This window comes from Odocoileus virginianus, chromosome 27 (genome assembly GCF_023699985.2).
Source record: "Odocoileus virginianus isolate 20LAN1187 ecotype Illinois chromosome 27, Ovbor_1.2, whole genome shotgun sequence".
NCBI classification, from domain to species: Eukaryota; Metazoa; Chordata; class Mammalia; order Artiodactyla; family Cervidae; genus Odocoileus; species Odocoileus virginianus.
The window spans coordinates 39,475,298-39,502,179 of NC_069700.1; the positions used below are offsets into that span (position 1 = coordinate 39,475,298).

General features: G+C 42.4%; 1 protein-coding gene across 18 annotated transcripts in view; it reads right to left on the minus strand.

The window, feature by feature from the left end:
• DST (dystonin) overlaps window positions 1-26,882 on the minus strand; it is a 513,682-nt gene that overhangs the window by 37,648 nt on the left and 449,152 nt on the right. For all 18 annotated transcript variants that reach the window (XM_070456721.1, XM_070456720.1, XM_070456704.1 and 15 more), the window contains 13 exons: window positions 22,320-22,439; window positions 22,043-22,150; window positions 19,983-20,201; window positions 14,583-14,786; window positions 13,162-13,393; window positions 12,090-12,316; window positions 10,238-10,360; window positions 10,010-10,111; window positions 7,912-8,013; window positions 5,105-5,278; window positions 4,657-4,812; window positions 1,508-1,705; window positions 1,048-1,176 (listed from right to left, as the gene is read on the minus strand). In XM_070456721.1, coding sequence (XP_070312822.1) covers window positions 1,048-1,176; window positions 1,508-1,705; window positions 4,657-4,812; window positions 5,105-5,278; window positions 7,912-8,013; window positions 10,010-10,111; window positions 10,238-10,360; window positions 12,090-12,316; window positions 13,162-13,393; window positions 14,583-14,786; window positions 19,983-20,201; window positions 22,043-22,150; window positions 22,320-22,439 — 2,094 coding nt within the window. The remainder of the gene's footprint in view (window positions 1-1,047; window positions 1,177-1,507; window positions 1,706-4,656; window positions 4,813-5,104; window positions 5,279-7,911; window positions 8,014-10,009; window positions 10,112-10,237; window positions 10,361-12,089; window positions 12,317-13,161; window positions 13,394-14,582; window positions 14,787-19,982; window positions 20,202-22,042; window positions 22,151-22,319; window positions 22,440-26,882) is intronic.

A 26,882-nucleotide genomic window follows, 5' to 3' on the forward strand; every position in this document is an offset into this window, starting at 1 on the left:
TAAAAGTTACCTCTGCTGTATTTCTTCACAACACCTACAGGATGGCACTTCCTCTCCAAATCATCAAATGCAAAATTATCCCCAATAAGTGCAGCTTTATTAGTAGGATTTTACAGTAACATGAGAATTACTAAAGAGGACAGACTTTCACATACACTGGACTATTCCTTTTACCAAACCATTAAGTACTTCTGCTTTTACTTCTTAAGATGCTAACTGTAAATGTTAGAATATTAAAAAAGATTTCTGATGCAAATTCATAAATATAAAAATTAGAGGGTTCGTTTTCAACACCTGCAACACACTGCTTTCTCTTACAACTTTTAGAGTAGAATTATGATGGGAAATGAATAGGCAATGTCAATAGATCAAACATAGTCTAATTTTTCCATATTGCCATGATAGAAAGTCAGAATCTCGAGTTTCATTATTTTTCCTCCTTATCATTAAGAGTGGACAGGGCTACAGAGTCTGAGTGGGAACAGCCCGTATGCAGGAGGCACTGCTTGGGGACAGACAGTGAAAAACAAGCGTCCTCTTGTCCTAACCTGGTGGGTGTGAGGTTGAAGGCACAGCCCCACCAACATTAAAAGGAGCAGATAAGTTACTCTGTCTTCACAGGACAAGAACACATCTTCTAGCCTTCTGTGAAAATCAGTGAGAATCTCATGCTCACAGCAATACTTCTTCAGTTCATTCTGACTCCTTTTGGGATTTTTCTTTTCACTGAAGGCACCACAGTTTAAAATTTACCCTACTACTATCCATAAAAGTTTATCATTTTAGGGGGGAAGATCTGCTTCTAAAAGACAGGTCTAGACTTCTAAAACCTCTTTTTCATATATTGACACACTACACTTTAAAACAGAGATTGTGATTTTAAAAATTCAATCAACATTTAATCAACAGTGTATCCACCACTTACATTTCTGCTACAAAACTGAATCGCCTTTAAACCTTCACCTACGGTTTATTTGCCAACAGGGCCTATACAAAATGGTCAATTTCTTAATCTGAGGCCAGAGCTGGAGGAAACAATATAGTTACCAAGTGGGCATTGAGCTGCTCCCTGGCTGTTTCTGGTAAACCTCCCAGAGGCTTGGATGCTAACAGATGCCGCTCCGTGTCGGTCAACCACTGCTGCAGATCCTCAATTTCACCGTGGAACCCTTTGGCCTGGAGTGAGAGAGAGGTTCAAGGACAGGTGCCAAATATGGTCACTTCGGAGCCAAAAACAAAGCTTAAGCATCCTGCTAAGTCTCGCCATGCATTCTGAGCAACGGCAGGGGCCTCTGGACCACCTACCCTTCTTTGTCAGGAGCTCAGACCACCAGGCTAAGAGGTACAAAGCTGCGTTCTCATCAGCTCTGCTCCTTAATCCCACTTATTTTTACTCCTCTCCCCAAGGTATAAAAACTAAATAGGGGTCTGAAAACCAATCAAAGAATGCCGTGCCATCTTGATCTTGAAGATCACGGAAAGTTTCAGGGTTTATTCCCTTATTCACCTGGCGCAAGGCAGCATCCAGCTGCTGCTTCCTTTGTTCTGTTTTTTCCAAAACGTTTTGCCAGCGTTGATTCAAAACCTCCAGCTTGTTCTGAAGGCTGCTCGCTTCTTCTCCTGCACTTGATTCAATTAGATCATTTCCTGCTTTATTCACAGCTTCCACAGTGGATTGATGGGCTAATACATCATTTTGAAGCACCTGAAAATATTCCAATAACACTTACTATGTTTGCTAGTTTGTAATCAACTATTATCACTTCTAGAGCAATTGTTTTATTTCCTGGTTAGGAAACCTTTTGAAATTAAAACAACATATACACAGAATTTTAATACTGTGAACTTTTTAAAACGGTGCACTTCTTTCCCCTTAGCTTTGCAGCTTTGATGAGTATTATCTTCAACCTACCAACATCCCTTGAAATGATTAAGATGAGAACATTGCTAGTGCTTCCCATTAGAATAGCTTTGCAATTGATGATATTATCTAGAGATTATAGTTATAAGACTCTAAAAATATTCATTTGATTCAAGCTCATTTTAACTGAACTTAATTTTCATGTCTTGGGCAAACAATTTCAAACATATATTAATATATTATATATGTTTGAATATAAAATGAATACATTCCCATGTCTTACAATTAGTACTCTTAAAAAGTAAACAAATGATGATCATAGAATATTCTTTTATCATCTCAGGTTTTAAGGGTGCCAGAATTAACTCTTAAGTTGACAGGAACCCCAGGAGGCTCTACTATTAATGGGAAAGAGATTTCACCAACTACTGGGGATGCATGAGCCCAGCATTCCATTTAGCTGTTCTCTTACTAGAAAATACACACATAACATGCCTATGACAGACCCCAGTGCATAATACCTTTCTATTCTATTATCCGGTGGAAATATAATGGCAGATTAATAACACTTAAATGCATTAACATGGACAAGAGTGTTAAGTGCAGAAAGCAACTGCAAGGCTAAAAGAATTTTAAAAGAATTCTGAAAAGAATTTTAAAGAACGAATAACAGCTCAGGAATAGTTTCCTTTCACAAAGACTGTGCTATGTTTTTGGAAACCAGAAGAAATCCTCCTCTATTGTTAGTAAAAGTCTGTGATAATCCTTCTCTACACTCAGAAGTGTGTTATCCTGGGTGGGACGTCCCACACGGGGAACCCCAGGCCAGGAGGATTTCAGCCAAGGGCATGAACCACCTGTGATCACTGTTCCTCTGACTCCATTCACTCAGGTTCTGGGGCATCTGGTGATGGAGAGTTTTTCACAAGCTATAAAGTGAGCTGAGAAAGAAGTGATGTTAATAAGAAGCAGGTATGTTGACATGTTAACAGTAGGAACCACTTTCAAAAGGTAAGAGCTCAATATTTTCACAATAAAAGCAAACAATAATTATATAAGTCATTCTTATAAATGTTCAGAGTCCCACTATATAAGCCACAGCCTAGGAACCAGAGCATAAGACAGAGATGAGAATATTCTCTTCCTTTCTCCAAAAACTGTGCTGGCAATTCTGAATCCTTGGACTGTGACCTTTAGAAATGGAAGAAGAAGGGAGAAGGAAGGATTGGGAGTCTGGGATTAGCAGATGCAAACTAGTGTATGGAGGATGGATAAACAACAAGGTGCTACTGTATAGCACAGGGAACTATATTCAATATTCTGTGATAAACTAATGGAAAAGATATGAAAGGAATAAATGTATATATTTATAATTGAGTCACTTTGCTATACGGCAGAAATTATATACCACATTGTAAATCAAAGACACATCAATAAAATTAAGAAAATTTTTAAAAATGCAAGGAGAAAACATCCTTAACTAAAGAAAACTAAGGGTTCCTAACTCATCCCTGCAAAATAACTGGACCAGGGTGCCTCATGTTCCCACCTCTACCATCTTCTACAACGTTCCTGTCATTGATGCATGTGAGTTTTACTACAACGGCTAAGTTTGTGACAATGTAAATGCTATAAACTCACACTATGAGAAGAAACATTCTGTTTACATGCAGAGTCACTCTGATTGCAAAGGTATAGTATAGAGATTAAATGAGGACAAATATTGGTAATGCAAAGTTAGTTCTAACTGCTTAATCATACCTGGGTGATGATTGTAAACACAGACAGAATGGGGTAAAGACAGAAGAAAAATTTAAACTGGGAACAATTACTGTGGGGAGACACATGAAGGAAGAGGAATTAAGCAAGAATAATAAAAAACTGTATATCATGACCTTAAAGTGCTAGAAACCTATTATTTTAAAGTGGTGTTAATATGTAAAATAATCAGATGTTTCAATATGATAATCAAGGAAAACTTATAAGATCAGAATAAGATACCACATAATGTGAATGTTAAAAGTTCTATGAGAGCCTGCGGAATATCTGGATCAACTCTACAGGACATAACTTTTATTCATTAAACCTCATGACGTCAAGCTAAGATGGACAGAATTTTCTACTGAGAATTATCAACCAGTGTCACAAAGATGATAAAAACATGACACTCTTTTGCATATATCTCAAGGTAAACATTTTCCATTTTTAAGCTTTCAATCAAGCACAGGACATATAAAAACTCTTCTCAACATAACAAACACTTTTAAAAGGCTAACTCGGAAAGAAAGACTAAGAGACACAAAAAGCCAGTGAAAAGTAAGAGAAAGAAACGCCAGGATAAACCCCAACATGATTAGGGAGATACAGACAGACAGAAATAGGCAACAAGCCTAAGAGCAGCAATGGAGATGCGAGAAGGGAAGGGTGACCGGAGGGAACACACGCAGTAGCCTGCAAGGAAACTGTGACTTGTCAGGCTGTTGTCAACTACTTGTGAAACTATGTCATCCAAGGACAGGTATAATCAGAAATTTAAACCCTGCAGTGTTGGTCACGCAGCCCTCCTAAAATTCAGCCAGAAATTCCCCATTCTTGCTGTTTTAGAGAATAACTACCTTGACCAATGAGAAAAACATTTTCAGTATCATCTTGTAAGGAATGTGCTTATATTGCAGATGTCAAATAGAAACTTAGGTCAAAACCATAAAACGCCTAAAAAGGAAACAGACCAGAAACATCTGGTGACCCTAGAAACGCAGAGAGAAGAGACAGACAGTGCAGTAACAGCCACTTACGTGATGCTTGGCGAGCTCGATCTCGATGGCCTTGGGGTCTGCTCCAACAGGCTTCTGCTCGCTGAGCAAGCCCTCGGTGTGTGTCAGCCAGGCCAGCAGCTCGTCCAGCGCGTGCTGGAACTGCCCCAGGGCGAGAAGGGCGCCCTCCAGCTTGTGCTGCAGACAGAGGGGCGGAAGAGGATCAGCCCACACGTCCAGCAGGACAGACGGCCCACGTCTACCAAACACGAGTGAACAAGTGATTGCTTCGTGCTGCACAGGCTTACTGGCAGAGCAATGAAGCCAATCACACACATCCTCCTCTATTTTAGGTTTGAAAAAGAAGTTTTTTAATGGCATGAGAAGCATGGAAAGTTCTAAGGAAACAAGTGAATGTAGGGGTTTTCAAAGTTTATGTCCAGGAACACCGTATCCTACGTTACCATGTGAGCCTGGAATCGGCACTGACCTGCCTGTTGATGATTCTCTCCTCCAGACTATCCCATATCAGCTTCAGCTCCATCAGCGGGTCCTGGACGGAGTGCTTGTCACTGTCTTCTGTCACTTTCTTCAGCAGAAGCTCCGCCTGATGGTTCAGCCTCTCCATTTCTATCTGCTGCTGATAGGCCTCTGACTTAAATTGCTGTTTTTTAAAAAAGAGACATATGAGGAAAATTCATCACACATCACTAACTTTAAACAAAACCTCCATGGGTTAGATCGTTATTCTAATTCATACTTCATATTGGGGTGGGCTGAAGAGGAATAAAAATCTAATACAGGGTTTACTGATTTTAAAAAAAGGCATAGATAAAAGGAATCTTCTCACACCTGAAACTAATACAACATTGTAAATCAACTGTATTCCAATATAAAATAAAAATTAACTTAAAAAAGAAAACTTTTTTTTATTATTCAACATTTTCTGATGGAACGATGTTTTTCTAGTTTTGCTATTTCACTTCTGTCTCCACAATAAAGAGCGAACAAATTTCGATGATGAACTTCTTCCAGTGTCTGATTATACATATTTAATAAATGTTTTGAGGCTATAGGAAAGAATAAAACAAAATATATATTGACATATATGAAATCCAGGAAAAAATTCTCTAACAAACTTAATTTCCTGCTCAAAGTATACACATGTCTTGCATTCACTGAACATTGTATGTTTTCTGTAGCTATGCTGTTTTATTTTGTTTCTTTTTCTTTTTGGCTGGGCTATGTAGCTTGTGGGATCTTAAGTTTCCCCACCAGGGATCAACCCCAGGCCCTGGCCGAGAGAGTGCTGAGTCCTAAGCTCTGGACTGCCAGGGAATTCCCTGCCATGCTGTGTTTATTAATATTTATTTATCCTATGGCTCAACCAGTGCTGACTCAGAATAACATGCCTCTCTCTTGGTGCTTAATGACATGTATGTAATCATCCTAGCTTTGCCAACTAATACAAGTTAGGCAGGGGTTACTTGTAATAGGAAACCATCCTTTCATAAAGTATTGATTTTAATCTCTAATAGTAAATAATTAAATAGTAAATGATTAGTGAGCTAAGAGTCGCTTCATTTTTTTCAAGCAAATTAAAATAATAATTAAAAACAAAAGCATAGTGAACATTTGCTAGACTCAAGGTGTTCTCAATAAACTTATAAAGAAAATCACTTTATCCTCAACTAAGCTGTGGACACAGAAGTGAGAGCAGTTAGATAACACCATTTGGCTGGTAAGTGGATTAAGAGGGGATCAATATCAGATACCTGATTTCAAGGCAACCACCCTGCCTAGTCTGCTATATGCAAACCACTGAGATACATGTAAAATGCACAAACCCTCCACATCTGTAATTGTATATAAACGATATCATGTGTTTACTACAGGAGCAGACAGAGTGGAAAAAAAATCACAATCTAATAATGATGGCAAGAGTAAAATTCTCAAAAAGAAACAGTTTTTTTTTTTTCCTACCGGAAATATTCTACATCACACTCAAGAGAGGAAAATGCTACACTTCTAAAGCCAGATAGTAACTTTATGCAAAAATGTAGTAGCATTGATGGAAAGGGGTACAGATGCCTCTGTAGAGGGAGACTTAAACCTCAGGAGGAAATACTGCCCCCACTTTGATAAAGGAGCATCAGCAGAGGAATTCGGAGGAAATGGCCCAGCCATTTTCACAGCTGGAGATCAAGAGACACAAAGGAAAAATTACAGAGGAAAGCAGATGGGAAACAACAAACATCTACAGAACAAACATTTGGGGAAACACTGTGATCCCACCCACCCACAGGATCGTCCTTCAGCCTATTAGACTAACTGAATTATTCTGAACATGGAAGAAAACAGAAGTGTTGCTGTGTGTGTGTGTGTGTGTGTGAGTGCGTATGCGTACGCACGCACGCTCACTCAGTTGTGTCAAACTCTTTGTTACCCCACAGACTGTAGCCCGCCCGCCAGGCCCTGTCCATGATTCTCCAGGCAAGAATATTGGTTGCCATTGGCAATGGCTGGTTGCCATTTCCTTCTCCAGTGGATTTTCCTGGCCCAGGGATCGAACCTGTGTCTCCTGCACAGGCTCTTTACCCCGCTGGGCCATCGGGAAAGCCTGTGTATGTGTCAGTGACAAAAGCATGCTACAGAATAATTCAGCTCTAAAGTCTTCACAGTACAGTGTGTGTGAAATGTTAGCTGCTCAGTCGTGTGTGACTCCTTCTGACCCCATGGACTGTAGTCTGCCAGGTTCTTCTGTCCATGGGAATTTCCAGTCAAGAATACTGGAGTGGGTAGCCATTCCTTTCTCCAGTGGATCGTCCCGACCCAGGGATCAAACCCAGGTCTCCAGCATTGCAGGCGGATTCTTTATAGTCTCAGCCACCAGGGAGGCCCAACAGTATAGTATACATAGGTAATATGTAAAACATACACACACACACATGCATACCTCATCCTACTCTCAACATGAGGACATCTATAAGGCTATAAATCAAATGTAAGAGTGCTTGCCCCTCGGGACATAACATTTTAGTTTGCTTAGCTGCATTTTCCAATTTTTCTATACTAAACCAGTATTGATTTGGTAAGAAATACTACTAGTATTTCGTATCCTTTATTGAGTGAGCACTTATATGCCCCTTATTATGTGCAGGCACTATATTAAACCAGTTACATAATCAAAATGAAGCACTTCAATTATGTAACATAGAAAAATCTGCACAAAGCATCCCATGAATAAGAACTTAAGAATGCAACGTGCCTGGTGGATTTCTCAGCCCTTACCCATACCTTTAGCTCATCAATCTGCTGCTTGACGGTTTCAAGATCTGTTCCAATTGGAGACATGGAAGCCAATTTGCCACCTGCAATATCTACCCAGTCAAATAATGCCTGAAAAATACACAAGGTCACATTATTATAACAGTATATATTTGAAACTACTATAACCACCTCAAGTGTGAGAGAAAAGTATAATCATAAATCTATAAAGATATTAAGCAAGGAACCTGTTTTATAAAAAAGTAAGTGTCAATATACTGGAACAGTCATTCCAGATATGAAATAGATGAAATCTCCAATTTTATATTCAAATTTGAAGAAGGAATTCTATCTCGAATAGAATCTTAGAATATTCAGAACTTTCAAGAAAAGTCTATTTGAAAAAAAGTTTTATAAACTTACCACATAGAATAAAATTCTCTGTCTTCTTTTATGTCTGCCTAAAAGGCAGATTGCATAAATATAGTGAAAGAAAAAGACTCAAATCCATCTGTTGATTCAAATAACCAAGAAGTTGACTGCTAGGCACTTGAAATAATTTGTCTCAAGTAAACTCTTATGTATTATTTAGATTAGCATTAAAATCCTATACATATAAAGACCAGTATTCTTACTGCAAAAAAACTGCAAACTCTATTTTTTTTATTCTTTTTATGCAATATAAACATTCTAGAAAGGTTCTACTTACTTTTTCTTTAGGTACTGAATACACAAAATTATTTTGCCACTTAATGAAGTTGCCAGGCCATACAATCAGGAGGAATAAAGTGGAATAAGCCCTGAGAACTTAAGCAATAGCCTGGGAAATAAAATGTGTTTTCCTTGACAATCAAGCCTTGAAACCTCTGGAATGAGTGTCTTCAGCTTTGGACACTGAGCTACAACTCAGTCCATCACTGCCCTTCATCCCTGAGGTGATGCTACTGACCTAGGACCAGCAGCACCTCTGAAGGGCCTTGCTTTTCTAGCAGTAGTGATGAGAGGAAGCCTCAGTGTCCAGCTGGGACCTGACCCCCCCGGGCCTACTGATGGCAGCGCCATCGCCAGCCCAGAGAGAGGACACAGTCCCAGGGACCCGCCGAACAGACGTGAGAATCACCCACTGGCCTTGCAGACAGAGCTGGAGCCTGACAGGTTACTGGCTGCTGATATCCAACCAGTAAATGATCACACTGATTTAAAAAGAAAATAAAAAGCAGGAGAATTATAATAAGGTGTCACTTGTAGTGAATTTTTTTTATATATTTACAAGGTTCAAAACACTTCTCAGCTGGCATAAAGCCGGGCTTGTGATATTTATTTTTACAAATTTAGAAATGAAGTGGCCTGGTCAAAGGGAAAAGATGTCCTCATCTAAGCTTTACAAATAATATTCTCTTGGTGTTATGGAAATACTTAGAGAGGCCTTTTCCATATGGTTGAATGAAGGCTTCAACTCCCGCCAGCCTGTCAGGAAATGGAACAACATTAAGGAAAGCAGGAGAGAAATATCCCTGAGTTGGCCTCAACTGACAGAAGAATTTTTAATATTAAAGAATAAACTAAAAAACTGGTGAGTGAACTGAAGGAGAACCTGTGAGGGATGTGAGAAACAACCATTAAAAGGGATTATATACACAGAAAAGAAGAAAACACTTTTTACATGACTGATTATGACCTAATAAAATAGAAATCTATTTTAGTTCACCAGGAAAACTGGCTTCAAATCAAATTTCTTTATGTCTGACTTGAGCTACATACACTTGGTGATATTTTTAGATAGTGTTTACCCCTTTCATCTTACTCCACTCAACTCCAGGACAGAACTCAGACTCAGCTCCACTTCACTGTCTGGTGTTGAGACATTTATGAAAAATACTGTGACTTTCACCTTAAAAAGTTAAAATATTTTTTTTTTTCAAAATAAATTTCACTGAATGTGTGTAAAGGGGTGTCTATAAATCTGTACGTATCTCCAGTGTCAGAAATCTCTTTGAAAAGACACAGCATGAATGGAAACAGGTGACGTGACTGTATCACACCTGCAGCTACAGGGCAATACAATGCGTGAATTTGTGAGCATCGCTTCATCTGACCCCTCCCCTCCGGCAGATGCTGCAAGCCTCACCTGCAGTCCATCCTGGTACTGAACAGCAGTCTGCATCGCCTCCTCAAGTCTGTCCACCCGATCTTTCCAAGCTTTATTGAGAGAATCCCATGCTGAATTCAGCTACAATGGAAATATTAGAGCTTTTTCAGTGTCATGTAGTAAGTTTTCAACTACTGTCAAACACGCTTTAATCAGCAAAATCCTTTTAAAAACCATCTGATAAGACAGGAAACATGGGGGCTGTACCTCGTCTATACTTTTTTTGACAATGGGCTTGTCGGGCTCCCCACACGCAGCGATGAGTTCAGAACCGAGGTTAATAACCATGTCCAGCTCTTCCTGCAATCCGTCGATCTCCTCCCTTATGGCCTAGAATAAAAAACGGCAGCCTTAGTTTTAAGCCAAACCACAGTGAAACTAAAAAGATGCACACGGACATTGATGGTAGTTATCTCTAGGAGACGGGATGAGGATCCATTTTTATTTTCTTCCACCTGTTTTCTAAGTTTCTGCACTAAATTTTTTCAACAAGAGAACAGAAAAACCAAGAACAAGTGTCCTTTGAGGGAACAAATGTCAAGTGTTTACTATAAAGACGACATTTAGGAAGTAATTCCATGTAACAGATACCAGAATAAGTTTTTTAAAAGAGTATCAACATACATGAGACAAGTGCTCGGGCCTAGTGCACTGGGAAGACCCAGAGGGATCGGGTGGAGAGGGAGGTGGGAGGGGGGACTGGGATGGGGAATACATGTAAATCCATGGCTAATTTATTTCAATGTATAACAAAAACTACTGTAATGATGTAAAGTAATTAGCCTCCAACTAATAAAAATAAATGAAAAAAAAAAAAAGAAAACAAAAAAAAAAATAAATAAAAGAGTATCAACAATATTGAAAAGCATGGAAATACGTTTTGTCTTTTAAACCAATGAGTTTGGCAATACACATTTAAAATAGACATAAGTATCATATAAGTTTAAAGACTTCACACAAAGTAATGCATTTTCTGCGTTAGCAGGTATAGAATAATCTAACTCTGGATTTTTGGTTTTACCCTAGGACATGTAAAGCTAAAAAAAAAAAAAGCAAACCTATGACAGAAATGCCAATTCATGTTGATGTATGGAAAAAACCATCATAATATCATAAAGTAGTTATCCTCCAATTAAAATAAATTAATTTTAAAAATAAATAAATTAATTAAAAAATAAAACAAAACAAGTAATTGTTTAAAAAAATAAAGATATGCAGTATTCTAGCTTTGCTTTCATTTTCTTGGTTAACTACATCTATTCACTCAAGATGTACTTATTGACCACGGATGAACAAGCCCCAAACCAGGCGTCTGGGACACAGAGACAAGGGCTCTAAGCCCGCCAGGAAGGACGGCGGCGCCGCCAATAGCAAGTCACCCTCTGCGGCCCTGCGTGCGATGCGAGTGCTAGGGGATGCACCGACTCAGCTGGGAATACGAGAGGGTGCAGGGTGACGATCCACCTGAGCCTCGGAGTCTGAGTGAGATTCACCAGAAGCGTGTCAGGAGAGACATCCCATTGCAAGGAGACAAAATGTGCAAAATGCAGATGCTAGAAAGAGCATAGCTGCTTTGGAGAAGGGGCTGGGAAAGGAGAGGAGAAAAAAGTGGCTTTGGAACACAGGCCTGGGCTAGACTGAGGTGGAAAGGGCCGATCCCATGTTCCAGGTAACCTGGATACTGGGTAATGGATACCTCCGAGGGCTCCGAACCAGCAGGACGGCAAGAGCAGGTCTAGAGGACTACGGGCAGCAAGCTTAGAGGCTGGAGGGGGAGAGACTGCAGGCGGGGTGCCGCTCGGATTCTTTCTTAGACAAAAAGGACATGACAAGGCCCAGCAGTGAGGCAGAAGCAGTGGGGACAGAGAGACACTTTCTGAATGCACAGTCTCGAAGGGAAACCTGTGGGGGGCTCTGTCCCCTAATGCACTCCTGTGCATTCCACTTCCAGAGTCAAGTATCAGTCTTAACAGCACAATTCCAAATATTTACACTAAAGGAACCCAGCATCTGGGCTGCTACGCCTTGTTCTCTTAACTTCAAGGGAGACGCGGCTCACCTCGGCTGCCTCCTGTTGCTGCTTCACCACGGAGGGGTCGATGCCGGGGTCCTCCAGGTCGCGGATAAAGTCCTGCGTGTCTTTCGTGGTGACCACCAGGGACAGGTGGTCACACCAGAACTTCTCCGCCAGCTCCATCACATCTAGCAGCTTGGCCTCCCGCTCCTCCACCAGCACGTGGATGTTCTCCCAGATGAACACCATCTGGTCGAGCTTATCCTGAACAGCTACAAGCAGAACGGTATCGAGAAGACACACCTTTTTATCAACAAAAGCACCACGTTCTAGCTCACATAGCAATCACAATTCTGTCTGCCAAGGATCTAAACCTGGGCCAAATGTGGGTGTGGCCCATCTAGTGGGTATCCCCGGGCCCAATGGCCTTTCCAGACAAATGCAGTTCATGAGGGTGTCCTGTTCCTTATGAACCAAGTTTTGCGGACACAGGACAACGCTCAGAGGCACCTGAGCTCAGAAGAGTGCTGAGTTCACCAAGGCTGGCCTTACTTCCAAAAAAGTTTCAGTCTATTCTTTATGCTTGCCAATTCAAGAATAGAGATGTCTGCAGTCCCTGGAATGTAAACAAGGTAGGGACACGCGTTTTCATTTCCCTTCTAGCAGCCCTTTACCATGAATTTCCACTGACCTGTGCACAAGCCCTTCCTTTCAAGCACAGGCCAGACCTTTAAGGTGGCTGGTTAGGATCCTGGTGGCCGCTGCTGTGGCTGTGGGGTCAGGTACCCGTTACAGTAGTTAATGCAGTCAGTAACGAGGACAAACTATCCCTAGGTTTGGTCTTACCAGCATGATGCTTTAATCACATGATTTAAAGGGCCCGGACACCACATGGTTTTTGTATCATGATGCACGCTGTATTTACTGGACTGATTTCACAAACACAGGAAGACAATAACCAGAGACCGGTGTGCACAGCCCTTCCACCCCAAACAAGCCCCACCTGTGATACGTTTTTCCTAAACTCCAGTGTGTTGATACGCAACTGGACTGTCAGGGGACACCCAGAATCACCCTAAGAGTAACATTCAGAGGATCCCTCACCCAAAGGGCTCACCTTTGGCAGATATGTCTTTGTCCGTGCCCTGGGACCGCGCGATCATCTCCTCGCCCCGCTGTCTGAGGGTCTCGTACAAAGGCTGCAGCTTCTCCATGTCCACCGCCACGTTCTTGTTCTCGCTGACCTGCTCCCTGATCTTCTCCACCTCCGCCGAGATGGACGGCGGCTGCCGCAGCCGCTCCACCACACGCTCCAGGCTCTCCAGGATCTGGTCGATCTTGTCGTGGAACTGCAGGTCAAGCACAGCAGCCGCTCACAGGGGAAAGACACCACGGTGGGATTCAAGCGATACAACTCCTGCTTAAGGTCACGGCCGGGCACCAAACCTCGGCCCCACTGTGAACATATGCAGCTGGCGAGGGAGGCTACGCCTAGAATCACAGCTTGTGCACGCCTCTCTTGAGTCACACTGCTGTGGGCACAGGACTGCTGCTTGGAAATACACTCATTTACAAATGGTGTCTGTTAATACACAATCAGCCCACCTGACGGCAGCATCTGACGACTGCTTCGTATCACCACAATCAAAATGACAATTTTGAAAACTGGGTTCAATAATCTGGGTGTCTATCAACCCTGATAGCTTCATTCACTTTACTGATTATTTTGGCATCCTCAAAAAGTTACATTATTACCGTGAAATTCACGGGCAGGTTTGATGAGATGAAAGAGATTTCTTAAGTTACAAGTGTCCTGAACTAAAAAATGTTTAAAAAAACAACAAAAAAAGATGTGATGGAAGCTTGTATTTAATTCATGGTCTCACCCATAATCAGATCCATGAAAGAATTTTAAATTTCCACTTGCAAAGGTACCGCAGACAATGAAGCAAAGTTATAAACACTTGTTCATTTATATTAATAGATTTCACACGATCCTCAACATTAAACGAACTGTCAGTCAGGATTACAGGAAATGGACCACTCTCATGCCAGTGTATCTAAAAATAAACACCAGGCCTTCAAAATGGAAAATGTGCAGATAACTGCAAATAAACTTCTTGAAAAAAATATTTCCAAAAAAAATTTTTTTCAACTTTTCTTTCTTCTTCCTCAGCCTATCATTTTTTATAGTCATCTTATTGCTGTCTTGGGAATGATTTATTAATAATGATAATCACACTTTGTTTCAGCTCTTCCAATGGCAAACAGAATTCCACTCTAGATGGACACTTATTTAGATGTCTGGACAACTGCATATTTCTTAAGTCACTGAAAATTATGCCTTGCTTATATATAAGCAGGCAGAGAAAGGTAAGGACTGGATGCAGGCAAATATCACGTCTGAGACTAAAACATCAATACTCAAGAGTCAATGCAATGAAACAACTTCAGCTGGAGTTGAATTAGGAGACCTGGAGACCATCCTCCCAAGCGCTGCTCTGGGAGAGCCCGTCGCATTCAAGTGCAAAGCCTCACCTGAGTTGACTGAGAAATGGCTTCATCCAGGGCCACAGCTCGCTTTCTGACATCTTCTTTAATTTGACTGTAGAGTGTGTCCGCAGCCACGTACTTCTCTTGGATGGAAAAGCCTTCGCTCGGGCTCAGCTCCAACAACTGCGGCCCAGTTTTGTTCATCTTATCTATATGAGGCTTGTGTTCAGCTATCAACTCTCGCAGTTGCTACAACAAAGCAAACAGCACTTCAGTATCTCAGAGGCGCACCTCCACCACACAGCTGTCAACATCCTCGGTGCATCCAGCTGGCACGGAACTCCAAACACACACCCTCCACCACAAGGCTCTGCACGCGCAGCCCTCTGCCAGGAAGAGATGCCCCTGACAGAGAGATTAAACAACAGTCTGGTCGTGTCAAGACCCTCTCAGGGAACATGCGAAACTTCTGGATGAAGTGAAGCACCTACTCCCAATTCATTACGACCTTTCTACTAAGACCAGTACACTCTAACAAGAGTATTAGCCGAGGGTCATATTACATAAAACGATTATGAACTCACTATGTCCCAACCTACAGAGACCAAGCTGTAATTCTCAGTATTCCTTTCTGCACATTTGTGATACATATGAAAATTATTTAGAAGTTAGGATGGAAGGGAGAGGGACGGAGAAGAAGAAGGGAAAAGAAAGTCAGTAGATGGTGGACATGATGCTGAGAGAAAATATGACAGATAAGTGAGGCACTGTCATCAAATTATATAGAATAGAATGGATATATGGCATATATATATATATTATACACAATATAATGCACTAAGCATTATCATTATATTGTATGTAAACCAACAAAAAAGTGTCTACATATATTACATTATATATCTGTGAGTCTATTCTATGTACATATGTGATCTGTATGATATTCACGTATATAAACAAATCTATTGGCATTTATTTTTAAACGTTCATGGCTGCAAGGGTAATCAACCCATCTATCAAACACACAGCTGTATACTGAGTATTAACTGTAAGGTGTACTTAAGAGAAAACACGTGACATATGAAGTTTTCTGTGTAACATCATCTAATCAAGAAATATGATGATAGTGATACTAATGAGGGGAGTGGAATCCAGGTGGAGCCCCATTCCTTCTAGGGAGATGCATCCACTGGGGATTGTGACCCTCTCCAGAGTCCAGGCCTCCTGTGACTGCCCACAGGCTTCTCCAGGGCCGGCCTCCTATGGCACTGAGGTGCCCTGTTTCGCCCCGTTATTCATGAGGTTCCCCAACCAGCAGCTTCTCATCCTTGCCAGAAGGTGTGTCTCCACACTGCTATCCAGCCCCTGGTAAAAGCTCCTCTGAGAGAAATTACACTCGGGAAAGACAGTCTAGAGGAAAACGGTCTTTCTCTGCAAATATTTTAATTTCCATCATTCACTGAGCAGCATCACCAGGATGGCCACACACATGGACTTTTATTTTAAAAGTGAGCACGAAGGAGCACATTTGAGTCAGTGCTAACGAGGTGGATGAACCCAGAGTCTATCGTACAGTGAAGTAAGTCAGAAAGAGAAAAAAGAATGTCTCATATTAAGGCACACACATGGACTCTAGAAAGATGGTGCTGACGAGCCTATCTGCAGGAAGGAGAGTGGGATGAACGGAGAGAGCAGCGTGGAGACGTATACACGATCACATGTAAACCGCAGCCAGTGAGGATTTGCCCTATGACTCAGAGAACTCAACTCGGGGCTCTGTGACAATCTCGAGGAACAGGATGGAGTGGGAGGCGGAAGGGAGGTTTCAGAGGGAGCGGGCATGTGTATACCTACAGCTGATTCACGCTGATGTATGGCAGAAACCAATACAATACTGGAAAGCAACTATCCTTCAATAATTTTTTAAAAAGTGGCTGCTAAAGTTAGTCATGCAAATTCTTTACGAAGTGGTTGAGAAAACGGCTCAGCACATCATGAATAAACTCCAGTGCAATATCTCTATTTTTGAAGTTTTTTCTGAAGGTGGTCTCAAAATTCTTTTGGAAAAGAGAAAAATAAGAAAAAATTCAACTTTAAAAATGAAAAAAGAAGGGAGGTCTAATCAGTCTAACATGCTATGCACAGCCCCTGGGCAGTCCACACAGTGATTTCCTCATTTTGTTCTACATTATTTGATAACTTCATCCTGTTTTACAGAATGGACGTGATGATGGTAGGGTCGGCTACTATACAATCTCATGGAGGAGAACCATGTCACCCACGTTCTGGCTTCAACATCCCAGTGGGAATGTTTGAAAAAGCAGCTCATACTACGAGTATTAATGGACCCTCACTAAAGTGAGGAATCTCTGCTGAGAGCTCTTGAGTGGCCTGGACTCTAAGTGGCTGTCACCTGTGCAGTGCAAGCCGCTCAGTCATGTCCGACTCTGTGCAACTGACCCACTGGACTATACAGTCCATGGAATATTCCAGGCCGGAACACTGGAGTGCGTAACCTTTCCCTTCTCCAGGGGATCTTCCCAACCCAGGGATCGAACCCAGCTCTCCTGCATTGCAGGCAGATTCTTTACCAGCTGAGCCCAAGGGAAGCCCAAGAATACTGGAATGGGTAGCCTATCCCTTCTCCTGTGGATCTTTCCAACCCAAGAATTGAACTGGGGTCTCCTACACTGCAGGTGGATTCTTTACCAACTGAGCTATCAGGGAAGCCCCACGTGTGTAGCATCAAGACCGAACACCTTTGCTGGGAAGTTGTCAGGTGAGCCTTCTTAAGACTACTCCATGACGGACAAGAGAACAGCCAGAGGACGCCTGCTGGGTACGTGTGTGCATGGAGAAAAGATTTGACAGGAGAGGTCTATTGCTTTATATGTAACAAAATGATTCTTGGCAACCATCCTCCGAGCCCACTCATGCTGGAGATACTTGATGTGACTTCAAGGTAACTACCACTTATTTATAACATTAAATAGCCATTAAAAATGGCTCTGGGGGCCATTTTTCACTCCTGGCTAGAATGAACAAAAAGATGTTCCCCCCGACAGTGAAGTGGATGCTATGAAGTTGCTGAAGAATGCTACAAATATTCTGAACAATTTAGTTTGAACAATTTGAAGATTTGGCTATAAAGTTTTGAAATCCTCTTTCTCCATACAAATCTTATATTTGTTTTGAGAACTGAAAGATTATGCCAAAAAGGAAAATTAACTCAGTTTTTAAATTTTCCATTCAGTAACAATTCTTTTCGACCTATTTGATGTTATGCTGAAAAACAGCTACTCAAATCTCACCTCAGAGTCGAAGAGATGCATGAAATATTTTTTAAAAAATATTTTATCTTAAAAATCATTCAGTGGCTAGGCATGAGGATTTCTGCCAAAAATAACCTTTCTACTAAAATTAATTATACATAGTTTGTAAGTCTTTCTCCCACTGAACAATTTAGATAGAATTCCATAAAGTTTCCATTTTGCACTAAAGCTCTTCTAAACAAATATTTAAAAGATCCTTTCCAATGCCAATACATTTAAAGAGTAAACAATAAGACTAATAAGCATGTTACTTCAAATGATGATGTAATATACCAAGTTAAACTTTATACATGTGCACACACTCAATAACTTGGAATAAAAGTAGTTTTGGAGTACATCTTCTATAGATCTGGGAGAGCAACTAAGGTTCACAAGATCATAAATAACAAGAATTCTAGACTTTCTTCCAACAGTCTTGAATCTTCTCACTCAAACCCTTGCAAAATTTTAACCTAATCAACATTTCTGTGACTGCAGAAATGAGGGCTTCATGATGCCTTTTTATATGTCTAAAATAGGATTTATTTGTAGATAGAAAAATACTAATTTGCTCATGTAAACTTATAGGAGCAGAGAAGCTCAAAAGATTTCTATGTACAAAAGGTTAAAAAAAAGAAGGGGGACAACTGGTGTTTAAACTTCAGCAGTTTTTTCCCTTTCATAGAGTTTCAGGACAACATTGACACATTTGTTAAAGCGTCTATTTTCTCCAAGCTCAACAGCCTTGCCTGTGTGAGGCTGCTTCCACATATTTCTTCTGCTTACCTTCAGATGGCTCCAACCACTATGAAGTATAAAACTAAGCCAAATTAGGGAACACTGAAAGCAAATCAACCTGATCAACTGAAAGGACTTCGAAAGCTCATTTCCCTGACACTCAAGAGGGGTTTCACATTGCACTCAGCGTACACTGCATGTAGTGGCATGGTGTAGAGCGTGTGCGCTCATTTGTGTCCTGACACTTTAAGAGAGGGCTTCACGTTGCACTCAGCGTACACTGCACGTAGCAGCATGGTGTACAGCGTGTGTGCTCAGTCGTGTCCTGACACTTTGAGAGCTTCATGTTGCACTCAGCATACACTGCATGTAGTGGCATGGTGTAGAGCGTGCGTGCTCATTTGTGTCCTGACACTTTAAGAGAGGGTTTCACGTTGCACTCAGCGTACACTGCATGTAGTGGCATGGTGTAGAGCGTGCGTGCTCATTTGTGTCCTGACACTTTAAGAGAGGGTTTCACGTTGCACTCAGCGTACACTGCACGTAGCAGCATGGTGTAGAGCGTGTGTGCTCAGTCATGTCCTGACACTTTGAGAGCTTCATGTTGCACTCAGCATACACTGCATGTAGTGGCATGGTGTAGAGTGTGTGTGCTCAGTCATGTCCTGACACTGTAAGACAGGGTTTCACATACACTGCACACAGTGGCATGGTGTAGAGTGTGCATGCTCAGTCATGTCCTGACACTTTAAGAGAGGGCTTCATGTTGCACTCAGCATACACTGCATGTAGTGGCATGGTGTAGAGTGCACGCTCAGTCATGTCCTGACACTTTAAGAGAGGGTTTCACGTTGCACTCAGCGTACACTGCACGTAGTGGTATGGTGTAGAGCGTGTGTGCTCAGTCATGTCCTGACACTTTAAGAGAGGGTTTCACGTACACTGCACATAGTGGCATGGTGTAGAGTGTGCGTGCTCAGTCATGTCCGACTCTTTGTGACCTCATTCATGGACTATAGCCCGGCAGGCTCCTCAGTCCATGGGATTTTCCAGGCAAGAGTACTGGAGCAGGTTGCCATTTCCTACTTCAGGGGTCTTCCTGACCCAAGGATCGCACCTGCGTCTCCTGTGTCTCCCGCCCTGGCAGGCGCAGGTGGACTCTTCGCCTCTGCGCCACCACTCCTGTGCTAAAAGCTGTGACGATGTCACGATGACACACACAGGGTGTCTGCCCGCATGAGTCTCCCGCTGCAGACCTGCACAGCCGGGTGGAACTCAGAGGTGAGCAGGCCGTGCAAACCGGACCCCGCACGGTGCCTACTTCCCTGCTTCGGCAGGCATCCCCACCAGAAGCCCCCGACAGCTGCGGTTCCCTCCCCGGGGGGCCCCGGCTCACCCGGTGCTCCTCCTGCTGCTGCCTCAGGCTCTCGTACTCCAGGGCGGGGGCGGGCAGCTGAGCGATGGCTCTCTGCGTGTCCGTCAGCCACGGCCAGAGCTCCTCGTACGTCTCCCAGAACTGGCTCACCAGCGACTGCGCCCGCTCCAGCTGCAGGTACCTCTCTGAGTTCACCTGGCAGATGGCGTCGTAGTTCTTCAGCACCGTGTCCAGTTTCTTCTAGAAAATCAGATGACAAAATGTGTTTATCCAGTCAGGCAGAGCAAGGAACACATACATACACTCCAGAGTGCTTGTTCAGCACTATATACCGGGAACAGAGTAAGCACTCAATGAATAAATGCATGGTAAATGACTGATCAACAGCAGCTAGTTAGTGTCTATGTAGAGAAGTTCATCTTAAAGAAAGGCCCTCCTATGCTGTTGCATAAGGCAGGAAGTCCCTCCTTTTCAAGGCTGAAAATGCTGTATGCAAATGCTGTGCTTTTACTACAATAAAAAAAATGCATGTATAAAATAGCAAAAATGTGTTAAACGTCTTAAAAGTACACCAACTGAAGATTAGGGTAATAAACGAGTGTATGTTCCTATACTCATGAATTTCTAAGCAGTCATCAAAAATCAGGGGGCTTGATAACATGGAGGACTTCTCAAAAAATATTAGGTAATGAACTGCCCCCACATAAATAAAAAGCCTCCAGTTTGTATTACTAAGATATTGAGCTTCCCGAACACAATTAAGCAAAATTCTCCAGTTATTCTTCCAGGTCTTCTGGAAGAAGACACAAAGGTCTGGCAACATGGACGCTGAGTCCATGCTCAGTCACGTCTGACTCTTGTGACCCCGTGGGCTGTAGCCCGCCAGGCTTCGCTGTCCATGGGGTGAGCCAGACAAGAATACTGGAGTGGGTTGCCGTGTCCTCCCCCAGGGGGCCTATCTGACCCAAGGATCAAACCCAAGTCGCAGGTGGATTCTTTAACACCGAGCTACCTGGGAAGTCTAACACGGACACTACTTTCTGTTAAAATGCAAGGACTGTCTTTCACAAATGAAATTCTAGAAGGACCTCTTAGTCAGGAAAATTAATTACATAGACTGAGAAGCAAAGGAGAACATTATGCTGTACACTGATTTGATGGGGTGGTCACAGTGATCTTGATTATGGTATAAATTCACTATAATCCAACAGCAAAAGACAAAGCACAACAATAACCTAAGAAACCACAGAATAACACAGAGAATCTTTCATGATCATCTATATTTTTCACATCAGATTGTTTGCAAAAATAATAAAGATTATATTAAAAGCAAGTGCCACTGCGGAGAACTTAAATAAAAGAGAAAAAATATCAACACACACTGTGCATTCTATTACTTGCCTATGGTATACCTTAAAAGCAATGCACCATCTTTTCAACGGGATCTTAGGCATAGACATTTGTATAACATACATGTTTTTCTGCCATGGGCTATTTTCCTATGAGAAGCGTTAATTTCTTTATGCTGCTCAGAGGTCTGAATATGAATTGAACTTAACATTTTTATCTGAGGCTGCTTTCCCACCAACGTAAAGATCGTTAAAACAACAGAAACTGAAAGCCTCCTTAATAACCCCACTCCTTCCTTTCTGTGTGGATTACTGAAACTTTGCACAGAATGGGTTTAAGCTACAGAGAACTATGTATTTCAGGTTTTGTTTCAGCTCCAGAGGACCCAATGTTCCTGAAGCCTATAAACAACAGTTGACGTATAGAATAACAATTTACTCTGATAATACCAATGATAATACAGCAAACATTAATTGGATGCTTAATGGGTCCCAGTTACTCAAGGATTCAAACCTTAATAGCTTTTCTGTCTATTAAAAAAGATTATCCCCAGGGTGATTCCCTTAAGGAGTATTCTTCTCACTGTTATTCTGTAAGCCTGAAAAATGCTTTATTTAAAACTAATGATTTGGCTGTTTAAACAGCAGCTGTGGATAAAGGAAAAGAGCTTTTCTCCGAGTGAAAGCTGTCTGCTCACGGGTCTCACAGCGGTCACGTGCATGAGATCGTACCTTCATAGGCTGCTTTTCCTCTTCGCTGCACGTGCTCATGATTTTATGTCCAGATTTAACAAGCTCATCAATAATGTCCTTGTGTCGCAAAATCTCCATGGTGAATGTCTGTATTTACCAAAATAAAAGATTTTGTTTTTAAAGAGAGCATATGATTAAAACAAGAACAATTAGGCAAAGCAGTTAAAATGACTAAGTTACACTCAGTCATGCAAGTGCATTTCCTTGGAGCACGCTGACAAACCATGTACATGTGACTGGAAATGTGTGTCTTCACCTTTTGAACCTGCAGCTGAGCGGAGGTCTGGTCTTGCTCAAGCCTGATGTCACCCAGAGACGTCAATTTCTTCTCTGTTTCATTAATCCAGGCTAACTCAGCATCGGCCGCTTGGTCAAACTAAACAAAAGATAAATAATCAGGTCAGCAAGTTCCTGTAACTGGTGCCAGAGAAATATCTACCTACATGTCTTTCAAATACCCTTATCACATAAATGGAAAATCTGGGCCTGTCTCCTCATGGCAACCTGAAATAATCCATGAGAGTGACTCATGTTATAAAGAGAAAGGAGGACTTTCCACAGAGAAATTAAACACAACCTCTTAAAATGTGCTGAATCCATAACATGGTAACGATTTGAGGATAGCTCACACTGCTGCCTTCTCCCTGGTGGTGATATAAGGATTTTCTTTACAATACTATACAAATTAAGCAGCTATAAAAGTGGCTAGATACCATCTTTACATCACTTCATCCTTCATTTTATCACTTTAATGTGATACGCAGGTTAACATTCTGCTATCAAAGTCGGCAATTCCTAGCAAAAAGAAAGACATAGTTCCATTTATTTACTGCTTGTGAAAAATATCTTTCTATGTATGCAGAGTATATCCCAAATGTCTCATGCATCATATTTTGCCTCTCATTTAATAACAGCAGAATACATTTTCAAAAGCCTTTTTAAATATTTTAAGAGATTTTTCTTTTCCTGATCACAAGAATAATTTATGGTCGAAATCTGCAAAGTACAGAAAAATACACAGAAGAAAATTAAAAGCTGAAGTTAACACGATTGTTATTTTAGTGAATTTTCTTTCAGAAGTTAAAACTGAGAAAGTGCTGGGATAATACCGTATAAACAGTCTCTTTCTTTTTCATTTACGGTGAACCTTTCCCATGTCAAAAGTGTGATTTTTAAAATAGCATCATTAAAAAATAAAAAAAAAAAAAAAATAAAATAAAATATCATCATTGTATCCCAGCATCCTTGGATATTTTCACTTAGGTTCTCTGCATTTGTCTGACGTTATACAAACAACTCTGTAATGGATATCCTTGTAAATAAATGTAAATAAATTTCCGTTGGCATCTCTAAGGAGTCCCTTAGAGTTGATTCCTAGAAGGTGACTTCTAAATCAGAGTGTGAACACATTCTATACCTTGTACCAGATACACCCCATGCCTTCCAGTTATCATAAGCGAATACGGCAGGCAAGCGATACCAGTCAACACAGTGCAGACTATAAATGGGAATTAACAACACCTCGGCAGAAAGAGTCAAAGGGGAAGGACACTGTGATTTTCAGTCCAGTACCGCCAGAACCTCCAGTTTTTCAAGGGTCAGTAGGTATGTCATGTCCCGGCTCTGTGACCCCATGGACTGCTGCCAGGCTCCCCTGTCCATAGAATTCTCCAGGCCAGAATACTGGAGTGGGTTGCCATTTCCTTCTCCAGGGGATCTTCCCAGGGATCAAACCCAGGCCTCCTGCATTGCAGGCAAGTTCTTTACCATCTGATTCACCAGGGAAGCCCCCAATGTTTCAAGAGCACCTGGAAATCCAGTTTGGGGCTGGGGGATAACGAGTGGAGGGGGGCAAGGGTGGAGGTAAGAAACTAAACTGGAAGATAACTCATGCTCTCAAGACACAAGGCAACACTGCAGATTCACAGGAGGGCGGGCAAGACATACTATTCACCCAAGGACTGATGCATCTCAGAGCCCGGGCATCATACACAACACATACGAGGCGGATCTAGGGGAGAGAGGAAAGCAGAACTGGTATGAATCTTGGACCCGAGGAACACCAGGGAGGCAAGTCCCCTGGGTTTTCTTTTGCTCCCATACCCTGGACGGGATGCTGGAGAAACTGCCCCCCAGAAGCACCCAGAGGCTAGACAAGGCCCCCCAGGAAAGCCTCTCTCTAGTCAAAGGTGCAGGAAATAAGCTAGATAACAAGCGTCCTGCTCTAACCAAACACCCAGAGAACAAAGCCCTGGGTTCCCCACCCTCCTGCCAAGAAGGGCTGAATGGGGAGCCCAGCGGTCTCCACCCTCCTGGGCTTGGCCCAACACCCCTGCCAGGGTGATGTCAGCCCAGCAGGGAGCAGGTCCTCTCACTTTCCGGGCAAGCACAGACCTCTGCCCCGGGTCAGTGGGGAGTGCTGGGCAGAGCAGTGGGGAGCCTGAACTTATAGTCCCTGCAGTCTCGGGGGACTCTCCTCCTCTCCTCGGGGGGGTGTCGGGGGAGGCCTGTCACAGTCAGGATCTGCACAGCATTCAGTGGTGAGGCGGCCCCTTGACCCCAGTGCCGGGGAGCTCCCAGCCCCACCGAGCAGTGAGGGGTGCCCCCAGCTTAGGGGTCACGCAAGTTCCCCGGGGTCCACGGACTTCTCCTTTCTCCGGGTGGCACCCCTGCTGTCTCAGCCAGAGTGGTGCTGGGGATTGCCCACCCAAGGAGAAGGCCGATCTGAGGCCCAAGACGCAGGGCACCAGGAACCGCGAGGAACTGAGACGGAACTGAAGAAGATCACGAGCAGAGACTGGCCCCCAGGTGACCTCAGAATGATCTGACAGACCTGACAGCAGCCGTGATAAAGACACACTGGGGTGATCTCATGTGCAGTGGAAACGAGGGGAAAATCAGAAGCCCTCGGCAATAAGAAGTAAAATCCGTAAAAGACACAGAATACGCCGAGAAGAACCAAATGGACATTTTAGAACTTAGAAATATGACAACTACAGTAAAAGCTCGGAGGATGAGACCACGGAACAGGGCAGAGGAAAGAGTCATTGAAACAGAAGACAGAATGACAGAAATTACCCAACCCGAACGACAGAGAAAAGACTGGAAAAAACTAACAGAGCCCAGGGCCTGAGGAAGAACTGTAAAAAAAAGATCTAAAATTCAAGTCACTGTGGAGAGGAGACAGGGTGATACCTTGTGGCTGAAAGGTACTCAAACACTCTTAAAGCAATAAAATTATAGAAATGGAGGCCAGATTTGTGGCTAGGATTGAGGAGGAGGCAGAGACAGGGGGGGCAAATGCAGCTATAACGGGGCGGCACAAGGGTCTGTGATGGACACGTCCTGCATCCTGATGGAAACGTTCTGTGTCAACTTCCTGCTGTGACATTGGACCATAATTTTGTAAAATGGTCTCCCACTGGGGAGACTGAAGAAGCTTTACAAGGGGGACTCTATATTACATCTGACAACTGCACGGGAGTCTACAATGATTTTAAAACAAGATAATTAAAAAAACAAAGAACCTCTGTGTGGGTAACCTCTCATCGGCAAGTCCTGTGTGCATTTTCTCTTTTAGAGCTATGCTGCCAAGTTGTCCTGGGTGTACTGATTCCTGTTCCCACAAGCAGAGTCTGGCCTTCCCCTCATCAACACGGAGCATATAATTACCTGCCAGTATAACCTGGTGCAAATAAGATAGTATCGAATGAGTCACTGTGATGGCTCCAATCTCATAAGTAAAAAGTCACCAATTATACAGGTGAAAAGCCTTAATAATATTATTACTGAATTGTTGTTATCAAGATTTTTTTTTTCCACCTATCATGTACCCGCTTGCTTTCACCTTTGCCAGGTCATGAATGAGTAAATAAATACTGAAGCTATTTGAAAGTGAATTTCTCTTAGTCAACAAGTTTAGAAGAAAAAAATTTAGATAATCATTAAAATATGGGACCAAACCAGAAAATACATTTGCTCACTGAAAGAAAAGCTATGACAAACCTAGACAGTGTATTAAAAATCTGAGACATTACTTTGCTGACAAAGGTCCATATAGTCAAGTCTATGGTTCTTCCAGTAGTCATGTACAGATCTGAGAGCTGGACCATAGAGAAGACTGAGCGCTGAAGAATTGATGCTTTAGGAGAAGACTCTTGAGAGTCCATTGGTCTACAAGGAGATCAAACCAGTCAATCCTAAAGGAAATCAGCCCTGAATATTCACTGGAAGGACTGATGCTGAAGCTGTTCTGGCCATTTGATGTGAAGAGCTGACTCACTGGAAAAGACCCTGATAGTGGGAAAGATTGAATGCAGGAGGAGAAGGGGAGAACAGAGGATGAGATGGTTGGATGACATCACCGACTCAATGGACATGAGTTTGAGCAAGTTCCAGGAGATGGTGAAGGACAGGGAGGCCTAGTGTGCTGCAGTCCACGGGGTCACAGAATCAGACATGATTTAGCGACTGAACAACAATATTTTTTGACATTTACCTTTAAAAACTGACAGCATAAGGATATCAAAGGGAAGATGTGGTTTAACAGACCTTTACTTAACAATCTCTAGAAATGTTGCCTGAACAAAATCTGAATCTAAACCAACATCTAACCGAAAAGGATGCAAATTCAGGCTGCTCTGAGACCCCGCTGGTGTGTGGGCAGCAGTCACGCCATCACGTGGGAGGCCGAGACACATGGCCCGTGGGTGCCCTGCCCGAGGGTCACACGTCTGACAGGATCACTGACAGGCCGAGTTGTCCCAGACAGAAATACACAGACTTGAGTGCTCGGAGTGGGCGAGCTCCCCCACTAGGG